This window comes from Hyperoodon ampullatus (assembly GCF_949752795.1).
Source record: "Hyperoodon ampullatus genome assembly, chromosome: 7".
Taxonomy (NCBI): Eukaryota; Metazoa; Chordata; class Mammalia; order Artiodactyla; family Ziphiidae; genus Hyperoodon; species Hyperoodon ampullatus.
In genome coordinates this window covers 12,940,417-12,956,409 of record NC_136920.1, presented here as the reverse complement: position 1 = coordinate 12,956,409, position 15,993 = coordinate 12,940,417, and the positions used below count along the sequence as shown (strand labels likewise).

General features: G+C 52.2%; 1 protein-coding gene across 1 annotated transcript in view; it reads right to left on the bottom strand.

Moving 5' to 3' along the window:
- Positions 1 to 911: 911 nt before the first annotated feature.
- The window catches only part of VWCE (von Willebrand factor C and EGF domains), a gene marked incomplete at its 5' end in the record, with an annotated part of 29,698 nt that continues 14,616 nt past the window's right edge, over positions 912 to 15,993 (bottom strand). The window contains 11 exons of the mRNA XM_079709519.1: positions 912 to 1,683; positions 5,497 to 5,587; positions 5,945 to 6,027; positions 6,110 to 6,200; positions 7,227 to 7,309; positions 8,904 to 9,000; positions 10,338 to 10,423; positions 11,047 to 11,164; positions 12,484 to 12,569; positions 14,113 to 14,200; positions 15,888 to 15,970. Of these exons, the coding sequence (XP_079565645.1) occupies positions 1,049 to 1,683; positions 5,497 to 5,587; positions 5,945 to 6,027; positions 6,110 to 6,200; positions 7,227 to 7,309; positions 8,904 to 9,000; positions 10,338 to 10,423; positions 11,047 to 11,164; positions 12,484 to 12,569; positions 14,113 to 14,200; positions 15,888 to 15,970 (1,541 nt within the window). The 3' untranslated portion in view covers positions 912 to 1,048. The remainder of the gene's footprint in view (positions 1,684 to 5,496; positions 5,588 to 5,944; positions 6,028 to 6,109; positions 6,201 to 7,226; positions 7,310 to 8,903; positions 9,001 to 10,337; positions 10,424 to 11,046; positions 11,165 to 12,483; positions 12,570 to 14,112; positions 14,201 to 15,887; positions 15,971 to 15,993) is intronic.

The following is a 15,993-nucleotide window of genomic DNA, read 5'->3' as shown; positions in this document are numbered from 1 at the left end:
CACTTTCCCCCATCAATGCTAGCACTGTCCTCTTTCCAGCTGTCATGGAAACTGGGCTGCACCGTCCAGATGCCCCCTTCAGGATAGACGCATTTATTACCCCAGCCGCAGGGAAGGTTGTTGACTGACAGCTCTCAGCCACCAGCCCTCACAGGGAACTGCCTTGGCTGACACCCCTTTCCTGGGCCCACTCCCCACAGAGAGAATTACTGGCCAACATGGGGGCACACAGCCCTGTCCCCTTGCCCCAACTCAGGCTGACTCTGAAGGCCAGCCCAGCCTCAGAGCTCCACAGGGGGTTGGCTGAGACGTGCCACTGCCGGGCCCCACCCCTGCCTCCTGCTTGCCTCCCTCGGCCCACAGATGTTAAAGCTAAGCACAGGCCCTAAGACTCCACCTGCCGACTATTCCCTCCCAGGGAACCCAACCTGCACAGGCCTCTCCATCCGTCTTTTCCGCCCCCTCACTTTAGAAGTCTCCTAGCATCAAAGGCCACCAGGTACTTACCTAAGACCCTCCCAATCTAGCCCCAGGTCTGTGCAGGCTTTTCTCCCAAGCTGGGGGTTGAGGTGGGCACTTAGCTCATCACCTGAGGGCTTGCAGTGACGTTTTCCCACCTTTCCAAAGGCGAGAAGTGAATGAGCAGGGCAGCCTGGGGGAGACCGAGACAGATTTTAATCAGGAAACCTCAGGTGAGGACACACGACAGCTGGTGGCACAATCCCAGTGGAATCCCAGGCCCCTCGGACCCTCCTCCTCCAGAGGGGGGACTCAGCTGCCCCAACCTTTCTCAGAAGACAGGCGGGCCACGCAGTCCAGGGAGGATGCTGACGGTGGAGAATGTGCTGCTGGAGTCTCACAACACATCCCAGATGCTTCTTGGGAGCAAGGCGACATCGGGCCCTGAGGGTTTTCCATCCCCGCCAGGGGTCCTGAAGGAGTCGGCAGCCTCACTGGCCCCCAGAGCCACCCTGCAAGCTCCCAGGGCCTCTGGCAGAGTCTTCTCTGTCTGGCGTCTCCCGGGCATGGCCCTGAAATGGAGGCCTGCTTACACTGTGGACTCCTCCTCCTGTGAGGGCCCCATGGTGGGCTCCTGAGGGCCAGGGCTGGCCGTGGCCCCAAGGGCTGCAGAGAGTCTGGAGGTGGCTGGAGAGAGTCTGCGAGGCCTGAGGATAGTGACGGGGGCCTCTGAGGGGCTGGGGCCCATCGTGGAAAGGACTGAGGCTCTACGCCGGATGGTGGCAGGCAGAGAAGGCTGTCTGGATGCTGTGTGGGCCCCGGAGGCTGAGGACGAGGGCTCTGGAGTAACAGGAGGTGGCCCGGGAGCCCCGGGAGAGGCCGGAGGTAGAGAGGAGGCTCCTGGAGGGATTGAAGGCCCTGGTGAGGGCCGAGGGGGCTGGGAGGCCCCGGGCTCCCCTGGGAACATGCCCCCTGGCCCCAAAGGGGGTGAGGGTAAGGCCTGGGCTCCTGAGGGGCTCGCGGGTATAGTCTGCATGTCAGACAGGTTCGTTCTCAGGAGGAGCTGGAGGAGCTGCAGCGCTGGCCTCCGAGGCGACACCGCTGGGGGCCCCGGGCAGGAGCTGCAGTTGAGCAGGGCCTTGGGGTCTCCACGGGGGGTCCGGGCCACTTTGCTGAGCTCAACGTCTCCACGAGGGGAGAGACCCCGGCTTTCTTCCAGGGAATCTAGAGAGGGGGCGGGGCAAGAAGATGCACAATGGTTCTCCCCTACGACTGAGGCAGGTCTGGGATGAGCTGCACCAAGGACAGTGCCCCAGCTCTGTCCCTTGAGGGTCCCTGTGCACCGGCCGTTGGGGTTGGGGGATCCCGCCGGCTCCTGCCTCCAGGAAAGGGAAGACCCAAAAGGAACCATGAGCAGAGAGAGACAGTTCACCAAGGCACTGGCTGTGTGACCTTGTGTGAGGCACATAACTCCCCTGGGCCTCCATCTCCCCATCTGTAAAATGGGCATCATAATAACAGTGATGACCACATAGGCCACACAATGAGGACTGAATGAAACGGAGCCTGAGAGGTCTCAGCCTAAACCCAAATGTAAACTCTGGACTTTGGGTGACAATCATGTGTCAGAGTAGGTTCACTGATTGTAGCAAATGTACCATCTGGTGGGGGATGTTGACAGCAGGGGGCACTGTGCATGGGACAGGGGCAGGGGGATTCAGGGAGCTGTCCGTACCTCCTGCTCGATTTTGCTGTGAACCTAAAAATACTTTAAAAAAAAAAGTCTATTGAAAAACTTTGTTTTTAAGTCTCAGCCTGGAGGCCAGCGCATCATAAGGGCTTAATCCATGGCGGGAGCAGAAGGGAAGGAAGGAGGAATATTGGAGAAAGGTATGATCAGGGAGGAGACGGAGGCTGGTAAACACATTACAAACTGGAATGATTACATTTTAAAACTCATCAAAAGATAACCTATAACTTTTTAAAAAGCTGTGAATCATCCTGCTGTACACCTGAAAGTTATATAATATTGTACATCAAATATACCTCAATTGAAATATTTATATAAACCATCAAAAGGATAATCACAAAAACCACTTTACCAAAAACCACTGAATTGTGTACTTTGAGCGTGTGACTTACAGGGTGTGTGAATTATATCTCAAGAAAGCTGTTCTTCTTTTTTTTTTAATTATCAAAAGGAAACAATTCACCTCGTATTTCAATAAAAAGCATTTCTTCTTAAAACGAGTTCGCACATGGTGAACGCAGCTGAGGCAGGTGCCCCAGGAGAAGGAGGTGGGCTCTGCATCTCACCTCTTTGGGCCTCAGTTTCCCCATCAGGAGGCAGGAAAGCAGAATGGGAACGAGCATGGGGTGAGGAATCAGAGAGACCTGGCCCTGAGTCCGACGACACTACCACCTAGAACGTGGTCTTAAAGACAGAAACTTGGGAATTCCCTGGCGGCCCAGTGGTTAGGACTTGGCACTTCCACTGCGTGGGGCCCGGGTTCCATCTCTGGTTGGGGAACTAAGATCCCATAAGCTGTGCAGCACAGCCAAAAAAATTTTTTAAATAAATAAATTCTTTTTAAAAAGACAGAAACTTAACTTCTCTGAGCCTCCATTTCCCCATCTGCAAAATGGAGACAATAAGAGCACCCATGCATAAACATTCCTGGGGCATTTAAATGAGACAATACAGGTAAAAGCCTCCATACACTGCCTGGCACCTTAGCTAACGATTAGTCTCTAGAAAGCAGGGGAATAATATCCATCAGCTTGCAGAGGGTTTTGTGCTGGTTAAGGTCGAATCTATAATCACTCAACAGTTCCCAACATAGTGACTGTATGGGATCAGGATGTTTCCAGCCCCAGCAGTCCTGACAGCAGCTGTCCATCCACAGAACTGAAGAGCTGCCCTAAATACAGGATGTCGTCTTCAAAAGGTCAAAGGAGTTAAGGAAGTATTTTATACAAGAGGAAATTCAGGCCACAAATCCGTGGAAAAATTCACTGTCTTCCTGGAAGTTTAAAAAATGTACAACAGTCACCGGTAAGGTACTTTATGGACATGTTAAACTGGAAAAATTAAATTCAAAACACACAGTGTAGAGTTGGTGGGCATATGGGGCACCAGCTACATCTCTGTATGTTTCCCCTTTCTCTAGGACCCCATCTGGTAACGTGCTATCATGCCCTAGGAGTCACCAAACCACTCCCGACACCCTGTGACCTAGTTACTGCACCTATTAACCACAGGGTCTGAATGCAACTCACAAAATTTGAAAACAAAAGTTGTCTGACCAAAGATTTTTCACAGTGGGTCCACTATGGATAGAAGAAAAAAAAAAGAAGAAGAAGAAGAAAAAAGAAACCACCTAAATGTCAACCAAAAAGGGAAGGGGTAAGCAAACCATAGTATTTGGGAGCTTTTTTAAATGGCCAGCTGTGGGCTACATCAATATTTTGAAACTGTGTGTTACAGTAGGTTGTCCACGTCCTGTTTATACCTCTGCAAAAAGATCCACATGGACCAACACTCATGATGGAGAAAGACAGATGTGAATCATTTTCAGGAGTGAATGTAGCAGAGTAGCTAAAAGCATTGACTCTGGGCTCAAATCCTGGTTCTACTGCCAACCAGCTGTGTGACCTTGAGCACCTCACTTCACCTCTCTGTGCCTCAGCTTCCTCACCTGGAAAATGGGGATGCTAATAGTATCTATCACAAAGAGTTGCTGTGAAAATGAAATAAGACGTATGAAAACAAACTGATGGCCAACAGGGACATGAAAAGATGCTCAACATCACTAATCATCACGGAAATGCAAATCAAAACCACAATGAGATACCACCTCACAGCCATCAGAATGGCTATCATCACAAAGACAAGACACAGCAACTGTTGTTGAACTACCATATGATCCAGCAATTCCACTACCGGGTATATATCCAAAAAAAAATGAAAACACTAATTCAAAAAGATATATGCACCCCAAGGTTCATTGCAGCATTATTTACAATAGCCATGACATGGGGACAACCTAAATGTCGATCGACAGATGAAGATGGATAAATATGTGGTGTATATATATATACGCAATGGAATATTATTCAACCACAAAAAAGAATGAAATCTTACCATTTGCGATAACGTGGATGGACCTAGAGGGTATTATGCTAAAGGAATAAATCAGAGAAAGATAAATACCATATGATCTCACTTATATGTGGAACTGTTTTTTTTTTTTAAAAACTGAGCGCACAGATATTGAGAACAGATTGGTGGTTGCCAGAAGTGGGAGGAGAGGGGTGGGCAAAATGGCTGAAGGGGGTCAAAAGGCATAAATTTTCAGTTACAAAATAAATAAGTCATTGGGATATAATGTACAGCATGGTGACTATTGTTAATAATACTGTATTGAAATACTATACCTGAAAGTTGCTAAGAGATTAGATCATAGAAGTTCTCATCACAAGAAAAAAATATTTTGTAACTGTGTGGGGTGACAGATGTTAACTAGACTTACTGTGGTGATCATTTTGCAATATATACAAATATTGAATCTTTATGTTGTACACCTGAAACCAATATAATGTTACATGTCAATTACACCACAATTTTAAAAAAAGAAATAACATTCAATACATGATGTTCCCTGACACATAATGGATACTCAATACATATTAGCAATTATTCTTCTGCAAAGTTGATTCAGTTCCTAAATTCTAGTTTTTAAAAAAGGAAGAAAGCAGAGGAAGAGATTCAGAAAGGAGGAAATGAAGAAGAAAAAGGAACAGTAAACAGACTCGTCAGACGGCACGGCACATGGTGGCATAGCACTGACGAGGGTCAGCAAGCCCAGGCTTGGGCCTGGGCGCACCACGTGCTGGCTGTGTGACCTTGAGCAGGCCACGTTCCCTCTCTGAGCCTGGGTTTCTCATATCCAGCCCTGTACAAGTTCTGTGTTTCTGGGCGGAAGAGCAAAGTGGAAAAGGACGGTGGTGAGGCTCCAGGATGCAGAGGCCGCTTACCTGGACAGGAGGAGCAGCAGTCCCTGGGGGGCGTGGAGGGGTCCGAGCAGGCCTGCTGGCAAGGCATCTTCTCGCAGCTCACCTCTCCCAGCTGGGGAAGCAGAAGGACACACGTGAGGAAGCCCGGAGCATCTCACCCCTCCACAGCAGAGCCCTCAAGGACCTATTACACCAGCAGTTGGACCCATAGAAAGATCTGGGGCAGAAGCTGCAGGGCCTGACCCTCACCTGAACAACAGGTGAAGCCAAACACAGTGGGGCCGCCTTAAGGAAACAAAGGTAGAGAACACCATCAAATCCGAAGGTATCCCCGCAGGTAATTAAAGTTGAAGAATGGCAGGCGGAAGACGGGTGTACACTGGCTAAGGAGCTCCAAGTTTCACAAAAGGACAAAAGGCTAGAAGCAGCCCCTGGCCCGGCACGTCCAGCGTCCCCAGGCCCAGCTCACCTGGCATATGCACTGGGTACAGGGCTCATCATCCAAGGTGAACACCTGGCCGTTCCCCACCTTCCTCCCCTCGTAGTTGCAGTCTGCAGGGGCAGAGGAGACAGGGGCCGTGAGAGCCAAGGCCCACTCAGGGGGCTTGCACGAGGGGTGGCTGGTCCCACTCACCTCGGCACACTGGACAGCACTCCCCGTCAGGGTGGAAAGGGTAGGAGCAGGTGATGGGGCAGTCCACGGGCGAGCAGGCCACCGAGCCCAGCTGCAGGACACAGAAAACACTGAAGGCCCTTTGTTCTGGGGGGCTGATGGGTCACTCGTGAAGGACACATCACATAGCCAATGACTGCCCATCGGAGCCATCAAGGTCAGGTGAGAGGTCCGTGGTGAGGGAACAGACTGAGCCCCCCAGGCCCAGCCTTGTCCTCAGAGCTCATCTGTCAACAGCTACCTGTCGAACAAATCCATGAACCTCCCAGGGAAGCTGAGCACCAAAAACTTAGGGGGAAGGACCCAGAAGCCAAAGCTCCCCAAAGCACATGGCTGTGAACGAACAGGGCCACTCCGAGGCCAGAGATGTTCACCCCAAGTTTCTCGATCTTTCTGTAGACCCGTCTCTTTTCACCCACCGCCAGCAAAGAAGCCCCATTGGCATGAAACATCTCTAGCATGACAAGCAATAAGGACTTATTTTTTCCATTTTCCAAACACTAAATGATATTCCTGTCATTTAGGCTGAGAGGCAGTATGGCTTAGGGGTAAAAGTGTGCTTTCTGAAGCAGACTCAGGATACTAGAATTGATTCTTGGCACTTCACTTGACTAGTTGCGGGGTCTCTGTGCCCGGTTGTCTCACCTAGCAGCTGGGGATGGAGGTACCCATCTCATAGGATTCCCCGTGAATTAACAGGTCGTGCTGAGATCAGGGATTGGCACGTGGCAGGGGCTCGAGAATGTGAGTATATTAAAGATTCTGTACAGAGTCCTGGGTTTGTGTTCCTCACCTCCACTCTCAGGGAGAATCCCTGGGCCATATTTTATACCGTAAGGCCCCCAAGACCCTCCCTGGTCACCCAGAAGCAGAAGACTTTTGCCAGGCAGGGTTAAAAGTATTTCTCTGGCCCTGGGTAAAGAATCACCCCAGGCAGGGCTGAAGGGAGCCAGCTTTCACCATGATCCAGAAGTGACCATTCTCTTGGAGGTCTCTGGATTTTGCCTGCAGGGTTCAGGAGCTGGTGGCTATTTCTGGGGAGTTTCCGAAGACAGGGGTCAGGTCTGGGTGGTCGTACCAGGCAGATGCAGCTCAGACACGGGTCCAGCACGGACGGGAAGGTCTGGTTATTGTAGAAGATTCTGCCTGTGTAGGTGCAGCCTGCCAGAGAGAGCATGTGGTGAGGGCCAGCCAGGGGATGGCTGGCCTTTGCCAGGGAGAAAGTCCAAGGTGTTTCTAGGCAGCAAAGGTCAGGCGAACGGCCTCTCTAGACACTTGCCCAGGGGGGTGGGGAAGGGAGAGAACGCATGTCTGGATTGGGCGCTGACCTTTTTCTCGCTGGACTCAGCAAAGGGATCACAGCGTCTTCACTTCAGGGCTCTCCCCCAGGGAAGGGAGCCGTTCCTCCTACCCCCTCACTTGGCAGGATCAGGAGGAGGGACCCGGAGACTCAACCCGGGCGCCAGGCACCACAGCCATCCTCTCTGCTCCTCTCCACTCAGTCGAATCCCAAACCCCTCCTTCCAGGAGGGTCCCCTACAGCTCCCCTCTCTGCTTCCCGAAGCCCACAGAGGCCCCAACTGAGTGCTGCCACCTTGATGATATGTATCACATACTGGTACGTATAAAAGCAGGTGATGGTGGGCGTCCTTGGTGGCGCAGCGGTTAAGAATCCGCCTGCCAATGCAGGGGGCACGGGTTCGAGCCCTGGTCCGGGAAGATCCCACATGCCACGGAGCAACTAAGCCCGAGCACCACAACTACTGAGCCTGCGCTCTAGAGCCCACAAGCCACAACTACTGAGCCCACATGCCTCAACTACTGAAGCCCACGCACCTAGAGCCCATGCTCTACAACAAGAGAAGCCACCGCAGTGAGAAGCCCACGCACTGCAATGAAGAGTGGCCCCCGCTCGCCGCAACTAGAGGAAGACCGCGCACAGCAACAAGGACCCAGTGCAGCTAAAAATAAAAAATAAATAAATAATTTTTTTTTTTTTTTTAAAAAGCAGGTGATGGGACAGTAGAGGAACATTTTATAAGAGAAAATATATAGGGAATTCCCTGGCAGTCCAGTGGTTAGGATGCCACAATTTCACTGCCAAGGGTGCGGGTTCCATCCCTAGTCAGGGAGCTAAGATCCCCCAAGCCGTGTGGCTCAGCCAAAAAAGAAGAAAAAAAGATATAACATACATCTATGATATGCTGTATATCTATGACATGATAGATATATAGATATAGATGTATGTTACAGATATGTTATGGAGATAGATGTTATATCACAAAAAGAGACTAGGAAGATAAAACCATGAAGTTAACAGTGATAATGGGTCCTTTTTAATTTTTTTCTTTGTTTTCTGTATTTTCTAAATGTTCTATAATAAAATATCACTTTTGAAATAATGGAAAAGGTGAAAATTACTATTAAAACATAAAGGATCACTTTAATTTCCTCTCCCTGTTCTCTAATTGTCTCACAGGTATGTTCCTTTATCATCTCACCTAGGCTGCAAGCTCTGCATATCTTCGTATCTGCTTCCAGCATCCAGACAGGGCCTCCCTTGAGCAAACTGCTTTCCATCCCTGAGCCTCAGTTTTCTCGTCTCTAAAATGGGGTTGCCCCATGGGGTTGTTGCGAGGATGAGCAGAGATGAAGCATGTGTGGTGCTTTGCACAGAGAAGCCTGATACAGGGTGGCCCCAGATGTGGGGGCCGGGGGTGCTATGCCATCCCCGGCCCCCCAGGCAGGGCCTTACCTGCCGAACAGTCAGGGCAGCACTGCCCGGGGATCCGAATTGGGTGAGGGCAGGAGTCCACACAGTCTGTCCTCTTGCAGCTCACTGAACCATCTGCCTGAAGGGAGGAAGAACTTCACCAAGACCCCACCTGCCACGCCAGTCCCTACCTCCCCACCCACAGGCCCCCAGAAGAAAGGGCGGTGCTGCAAACTGGCCGGAGCCTGCCCTAAGAGGCGCCATGATGCAGATGGGAGGTGGCTGGGGTCCCCCAAAGAGGACCGGCTACTTGGGAAAGGGGGTGTGAGCCTTCCAGAAAAAAGCCTCCCATATCCCAGAGCTGGGGTTTTGGTCTCCTCGGCTTCCCGTCCCTTCCCCGCAGCAGCCAAGGCTGCACCACAACCTCATCCAAACTCTTCTCAGAGTTTCCCTGAAACCCTGGCTCACCCCAAATCTATGGAGTCCAATAAAATCCTATTTTTATAGAAAGCTATTCCACCGGAAATGTCTTTCAGAAGATGAAAGCGCTATATACAGTTTCTTTTTTTTTTTTCGTAAGAAGCTGAAGTTTTGTGTTATTTTCTTGTAATATGAGTGCCCTAGATCAGTCCTGAAGGAGAAAAAAGGCAGCGGATGTACTTTGCTCCCCACTCTAATTCCAAAGAAACGTTTCCAAGTTTTCTAAGGGTCTAAGGCTTTTTTAACAAATGGCGCATCAAAGGGACTTGAAGGCCGCGCTTCTCACGTGCTCATGTGCACTCGAGTCACCGGGGGATTAAGATGCAGATTCTGAGTCCGAGCCCTGGGCAGCCTTGAGGTTCTACCAAGGCTCCCCTGGTGATGTCAACGACACAGCCAGTGCAGGGACCTCATTTTGAGAAATAAAGCTCTAAGCTCCAAGCGACTAAAAACTCTCTTAAAGTAGAAAGGAAAGCCAACCGTACTTAAACGTGAGCTAAAACGATCGCGTTTCTTGGTAAATAGCTGTGTTTGCATGTCTGTCAATCTGACTCTCAAAACTCACGCACCCTCACCCGCTTCTGATGAGGTGAGGTCACGTGACTCACATTAATGGAGGAAGCCTCGCCATTTCACAGAAAAGGCCTTAACTACTAGGCCTCGGGCTGCCCAGCTCCCTCTGTTATCCGTGCCCGGTGAAAACCCTGCTCCTGGGAATCCTACTTCCAGCTCCTTAGGCCAGCAGCTCCCCGCACAAGCACAGTGGGTCACACAGCACTCTTACGACAGACAGACTGCCAAGCTCTGTCATCCTGAAAATCTACCGAGGCCAGAATAACCTGGATCCCAGCCCCTTCTGTAAAAACGGGATTTGAGAGCATGGAAGCGAGACTGGGACAGGCCTGAGGTGGCCCCGCTTCTGCAGGGGCAGGGATGCCCGGCCCGGGACGGGGAAGGGTGGGGAAAGCAGCTGAAGGCGCGCAGGTTGTCATTCACCTGGCAGATGCATAACTCACAGGGGTCACCGGGAGACCAGATCTGTCCAACCGGAAACTCAACCCCGTTGTCGTCCAGAGAGCAGCCTGGCCAGGGGACAGCGGGGAGAGAGGACGAGTGGGCAGAAGTGCCGAGGAGGGTCCTGAATGCCCGCGGGACCTACAGCGCCACCCAGCAAGGACAGACAGACGCCTCTGCTCACTCACACTGAGTCCACGCAGCCACCCACTGGGCCCAGAGCTGCCTGCTGCTGCCGCCTGGCTCCCTCAGTTAGTGAATTTTCCTGCCTAACAAGAACCTGGTATACACAGGCACGCTCACACAAACATCCACATCCACACACCCCCACAAACACAGCCATTCACACATACAGAAACCACTCCCACCCAGACACATGCACACAGATACAACAGACGCACAACAGAAACACACGGACACACACACTCAAAAACACACACACAGATACCACTCACACACAAACACGCAGACACATGTACACAAGCTCACACACAGATGTCACTCACATACAAACTTAAAACACACACAGACACACACACACAGACACACACAACACACATAGAGAGCACTCACACACACACACACACACATACACACAGAGTCTCAGCGGGTGAAGCTCAGCCTCCCCCGGCTCGGGCATCCAGGCCTGGTGTTGGGTGCAGCCTGGGATGCAGGGCTAAGCGGCCCTCACCTGTCATGGGTGCGGGTTCCCTGCAGGTGAAGCAGCACTGCCCAGGGCCCAGCCACCACTCCTCGCGGGGGCAATCCAGTTCTGGACATGGCGTGAAGGAACATTCCACCTCCCCGTTCTGGAAGAGAGCCAGGGGGCACAAACCAGTGAGGGCCAAAGAGGAGGCCGGCAGGCTGCCTTCACCCCCTTAAAAGTGACAGATCTCCAGGGAACAAGAGTGGAAGGAACGGCGAGTCCTTCCTTGGGGGCTGGGGTGAGGCTGGGAGAGGGTCCCAGGAATATGGCGGCTGCGTGGCTGCTGGGTCCCCAGCTGCCCCAGCTGCAGCCCCCAGAATCTCTTCCTCTCACTTCTGCAACAGCTTTCTGCTCTCACTCCAATCCACTCTCACCTGCAGCCAGAGAACTTTCTCAGGCACCAGTCCCATCACATCACTCCACCACTTCAAACCCTTGGCAGCTCTCCAAGTCCAAACCCTCCGCCTGGCTGGCAAAGCCCTTCATGACTGAGACTGAGGCAGAGGCTGTCGCCGCCCCCTCACAGACCCCTTCCCCTAAGCACCGCCCTTGGCTGATGAGGGTCACGTCCTCCAGGTGCCTGGAGGGTTCATTCACCCCCACTCCCCGGGGAGCAAGGAAGTACCTACAACCACCTGATGCTGGAGGTAGAAGAGCCCAGCTCCCTGGCCTCTGGACACACCCACCTCTGCGGTGCCCCTCACACTCCAGAGCTCCCTGTGGCATCATCCCGAGACCCCTCTTCTTGTGGCCCCTCCCCCTGCCTGACCTGCTTCCCCAGCCAGTCTCTCCCAAGAGCACTCCTTCAGAAAACCACTTACACGAGAAGCCCACCCCAGGCCCTGTTCTTGGAACTCAGCCCAAACAGGATCCCCGCCTCAGCCGCATTTCCAGTCCCTCTCGCAGGCCGGGCTCCAGCCGGAATGGACACCCCCAGGCCTTAGAACACGCCCTGCTCTCTCCTACCTCCGCCTTCTGCTCACGCGGTGCCCTCTGCCAGGCACACCTGTCTCAGCTCCTCACCGGGCTGTCCTAGTCATCTTCAGGTCTCAGCTTAGCATCCCTCCCTCCAGGTAGGCTTCCCTAGAGCCCACAGTCTGGTTAAGAGCCCCGCTCCCCTGTCCATTGCCCACCTAGCTGTGGGCCCCTGACAGAGGGGGCTGGGGCTGTCTTGTGCTCAGCTGCGTCCCCAGAGCCCAGCATTGTCCCAGGCACACAGTAGGTGCTCTATAAATAGCAGTGCTGAAGGACGAACTTCAAGGAGACTGCGGGAAGGCCTTGGTGAATGCTAAGGCCCCTTTAGTCTCTTTCCCGCCTCAGTTTCCCTTTTGCTGCATGGCGGCTCCTCTTCTCCTGGTCAAGGCATCCTGGGAAAGTCGTGTGCCCTGCCCCTCCCCAGCACCCACCCACTCAGCCCCCTACCTGGCAGACACAGGTGGTACACTCGTCACCACCACCACTGAACACAGCCCCGTCTGCATACCACCGGCCATGGAAATAGCATCTCACTGCGGAGGAGAAAGGAAGAGGCAGCTCAAGGTCTCTGGGCAGCTAAAGAAAAGGGGGAGCAAATGGGTGGGGGGGGGTCTCTGGGAAGAAAACACACCCCCATAATACTCCATGGCACACCCACACCCAAGAGCCCAATCGCTGCTCCCCTCCAAACCCTCACCTAAAGGTACACCGGTAGTTAAAAACTGACAGAGAGGGACTTCTCTGGCCGTCCAGTGGTTAAGACTCCGAGCTCCCAATGCAGGGGGAATGGGTTCAATCCCTGCTCAGAGAACTAAGATCCCACATGCCGAACGGTGCAGCCAAAAAAAAAAAAAAAAAAAAAACTGACAGAGAATGAACCACATGCAAAACAAGGTCCTTAACCAAGAAGGAAGGGAAGCCCGGAATAACTAAAGACTAAGAGAAAAGAAGAAATGAAAAAAGACGGCCCCAGACACCTACGGGAAGGTCTGGGAATGCTGCCAGCCCCTGGAGGCAGGGAGGATTCAGTGAGAGCCGCTCATCTGAAGACGCCCCATCCCTGCTGGTAACAACAACCTTAAAAACCTGCCGGGGCCCACCTGGCTTTAGTCAGAGGGCACTGGGTTCAAATCCCAGCTACACAACTCACTACGGGCAAGATACTTAAGCTCTCCTAAGCCTCAGTTTTCTCATCTGTAGAATGGGATTAACAGTTCCTACCTCACAGAGAGTATATTGCCTGTTCAAAAAATGTTTTAATTAAAGATAATATAACATTCGGGACTTCCCTGGCGGTCCAGTGGTTAAGACTCTGCACTTCCAATGCATGGGGCGCAGGTTCAATCCCTGGTCGGGGAACTAAGATCTCACATGCTGTGCAGCATGGCAAAAATAAATAAATAAATAAAATTAAAATAGCATTCAAAAGTCAAGGGAAAAATAGTATTTAGTAAGAACACTAGCTTTGAAATCAGGTAAGCTTGAGTTCAAGCTTTGCTCCTTTACTCACTGGTGTGTGTCTTTGGGCAGTGATGACCTCTCTGAGCCTCAGTTTCCTCATCTATAAAATGGGGCTATGAATAGTACTCCCTCAGGGCTGCGCCACACAGATTCAATGAGATCAGGACTGGCAAGGGCCCCACAGAGCAATGGCCCAGAGCCAGCAGTGATGGCCATGAGGTCATCTCAGGAAAGAAAACCACATTTTAACAAAGGACCAACTCATTAGTAGGGCAGGGGAGACCTCCCCCCAGTCTCGGGACAGAGCCACGCCAAGGGTGGACCCAAACCCCTTCCTGTCTGTGTTAAAGGCACCAACCCCAGCAGGGGGCAGGCTGGGCTGTGAGCCCAATCTAGCATCCAAACCACTATGCACACGGTAGGTGCTCAGTTAAAACGGGCACTTTGAAATGCTTCATTTGATCTGAGTCTCTAAAGCAGAAATCAATCTCCTTCCGCTCTCCTCCACTCACCCCCCCCAAAAAAAAACATACTCAAAAGACACCGCTCCACCCCTGTCATTTTTTACAAAAAAGCTAAATTCACCCTGTCCTCTCCCCACAAAGAGTCCCTTACCTGGCACACAGGTACAGCAATCCGACTTCGGGGAGCCCTGACAGGGGCCGGGAGGACACTCGGGGGAGATGCAGGACACATTTCCAGCCTGAGGAGGTGAGAGGTGGTGCAGGTGGGGGAGGGTAGACCGTCAGGCCCAACAGAACCAGCTTGTTCCCTATTTCACACCACCCTCAGGATTCCTGTCCCACATGAAAGCCTCCTAAAGGAAGCTATCCTGGGACTTCCCTGGTGGCCCAGTGGTTAAGACTCCACACTCCCAATGCAGGGGGCCCCGGTTCGATCCCTGGTCAGGGCTAGATCCCGCATGCATGCCACAGTGAAGATCCCGCATGCCACAACTAAGACCCGGCGCAGCCAAATGAATAAATAAATATTTTTAAAAAATAAAAGGGAAGCCATCCAAGACCTTTAAATGCCACCATGGTCACACAAGGATACTGTGCTGGGGCCCAGTACCAGGGTTTATTATGGTGTAGTTTCCAACATCCCCCCTTCCAAGACGAGGGGCAGACCAGAGAGCAGAGCACGCTGCCTTCCTCATGAAAATGGACGCGCTTAGCCTCCCATGGCACTGCCCCCCATGGCATTGCCCCCACCATGGCATTCCCTCCCATGGCATACAGAAGCTCCGGAAGGATGCTGAGAAGTGGAGAACAGAGGTTACTCCACCAGAGACACCTTCCCGTGCATCTGAGTTTTGAACCAAGTGACTAATACCGGCCAAGGAGTTAAATTTAAAACTCAATTTTTAAAAATTGAAGTCAAGATGAAAAAGCCCCCGGCTTTGGAGTCAGCCAGACCTGAGGTCCAGGGTCTGCCCCTCCAAGTCATGTGACTTTGGGCAAAGTAGGTCACCTCTCTGAGCCTCCGTCTCCCTATCTGTGAGACGAGCTGGAAAGGGCACCTCTGCTGGGGTTGCTGAGGATTGAGTGAAATGTGACCAGGCACGAAAGCGCTTGGCCACTTCACAAGTGTGGCAGGAAGAGCTCAATAAGGGTGGCGGTAGCGATCTACATGCCCCGCCCCTTTACATTGCAGCTTCCGCCATCACTGCCAGACCAGGGCTGCTGTTAAAGATGATGAGAAGCAGTGAGGGTTGGTGGGCAGAGCCTGGGCTTTAGATGCAGACAGGCCACGGCTCAAATCCCAGCTCTGCCACCTCCCAGCCTCAGTCTTTTCACCCGTAGAATGGGGACTGTAAAGCCGACCCTGAAGAGCCACCAGGAGCCTCGGGTGAGGAACTAGATGGAAAATACCAAGCCCCTGCCTGGTATGCACCAGGTGCTCATGATCCAATCCAAGCGACAGCCTCTGGCTGGGTCTGGCACATGGTAGGAACTTAATAACTATTCTTGGAGGAGTGAATTTGCCTCAAGCAAAATACTCTTAACAAGCTGAGTCTGGTAATGAGCCTTCTCCCTCCCTACCCGGCTACCTTTATTGTGCCGGCAAATATTTTGCCTGGAGAGAAAAACGGCCTCCCTGGTAGGAAGTTTCCGAGGGAGTTGCATCCCCTCCCCTTCCTAGACAGATGGACCCTGTTTGCCTGTTGGCTCTTTTCTGCTCAGCAAAAGCCTCCCTGACTCCACAGACTACAGGTTTCCCATCCCCCACGCTTTTAAATTCCGCAGCTTGCAACCAAAATCCACAACCTGAGAACTCTCCCTCCATTCAACGAGCTCACCTTTAACATCCGGTCTTTCCCCCTTCCTCTAAAACCCCCAAAGGTTAAGAAAACACCCGCGAGGCTTCAGGGATCTTGTGATGCTCACCAGACAGACACAGACAGTGCAGTTCTGGTTGGGAGGTGAAAACACGTCCCCTTCAGCCCGGATGACGCCACTGTGAAAACAGCCTTTGAAAGACAAACAGGAGTGG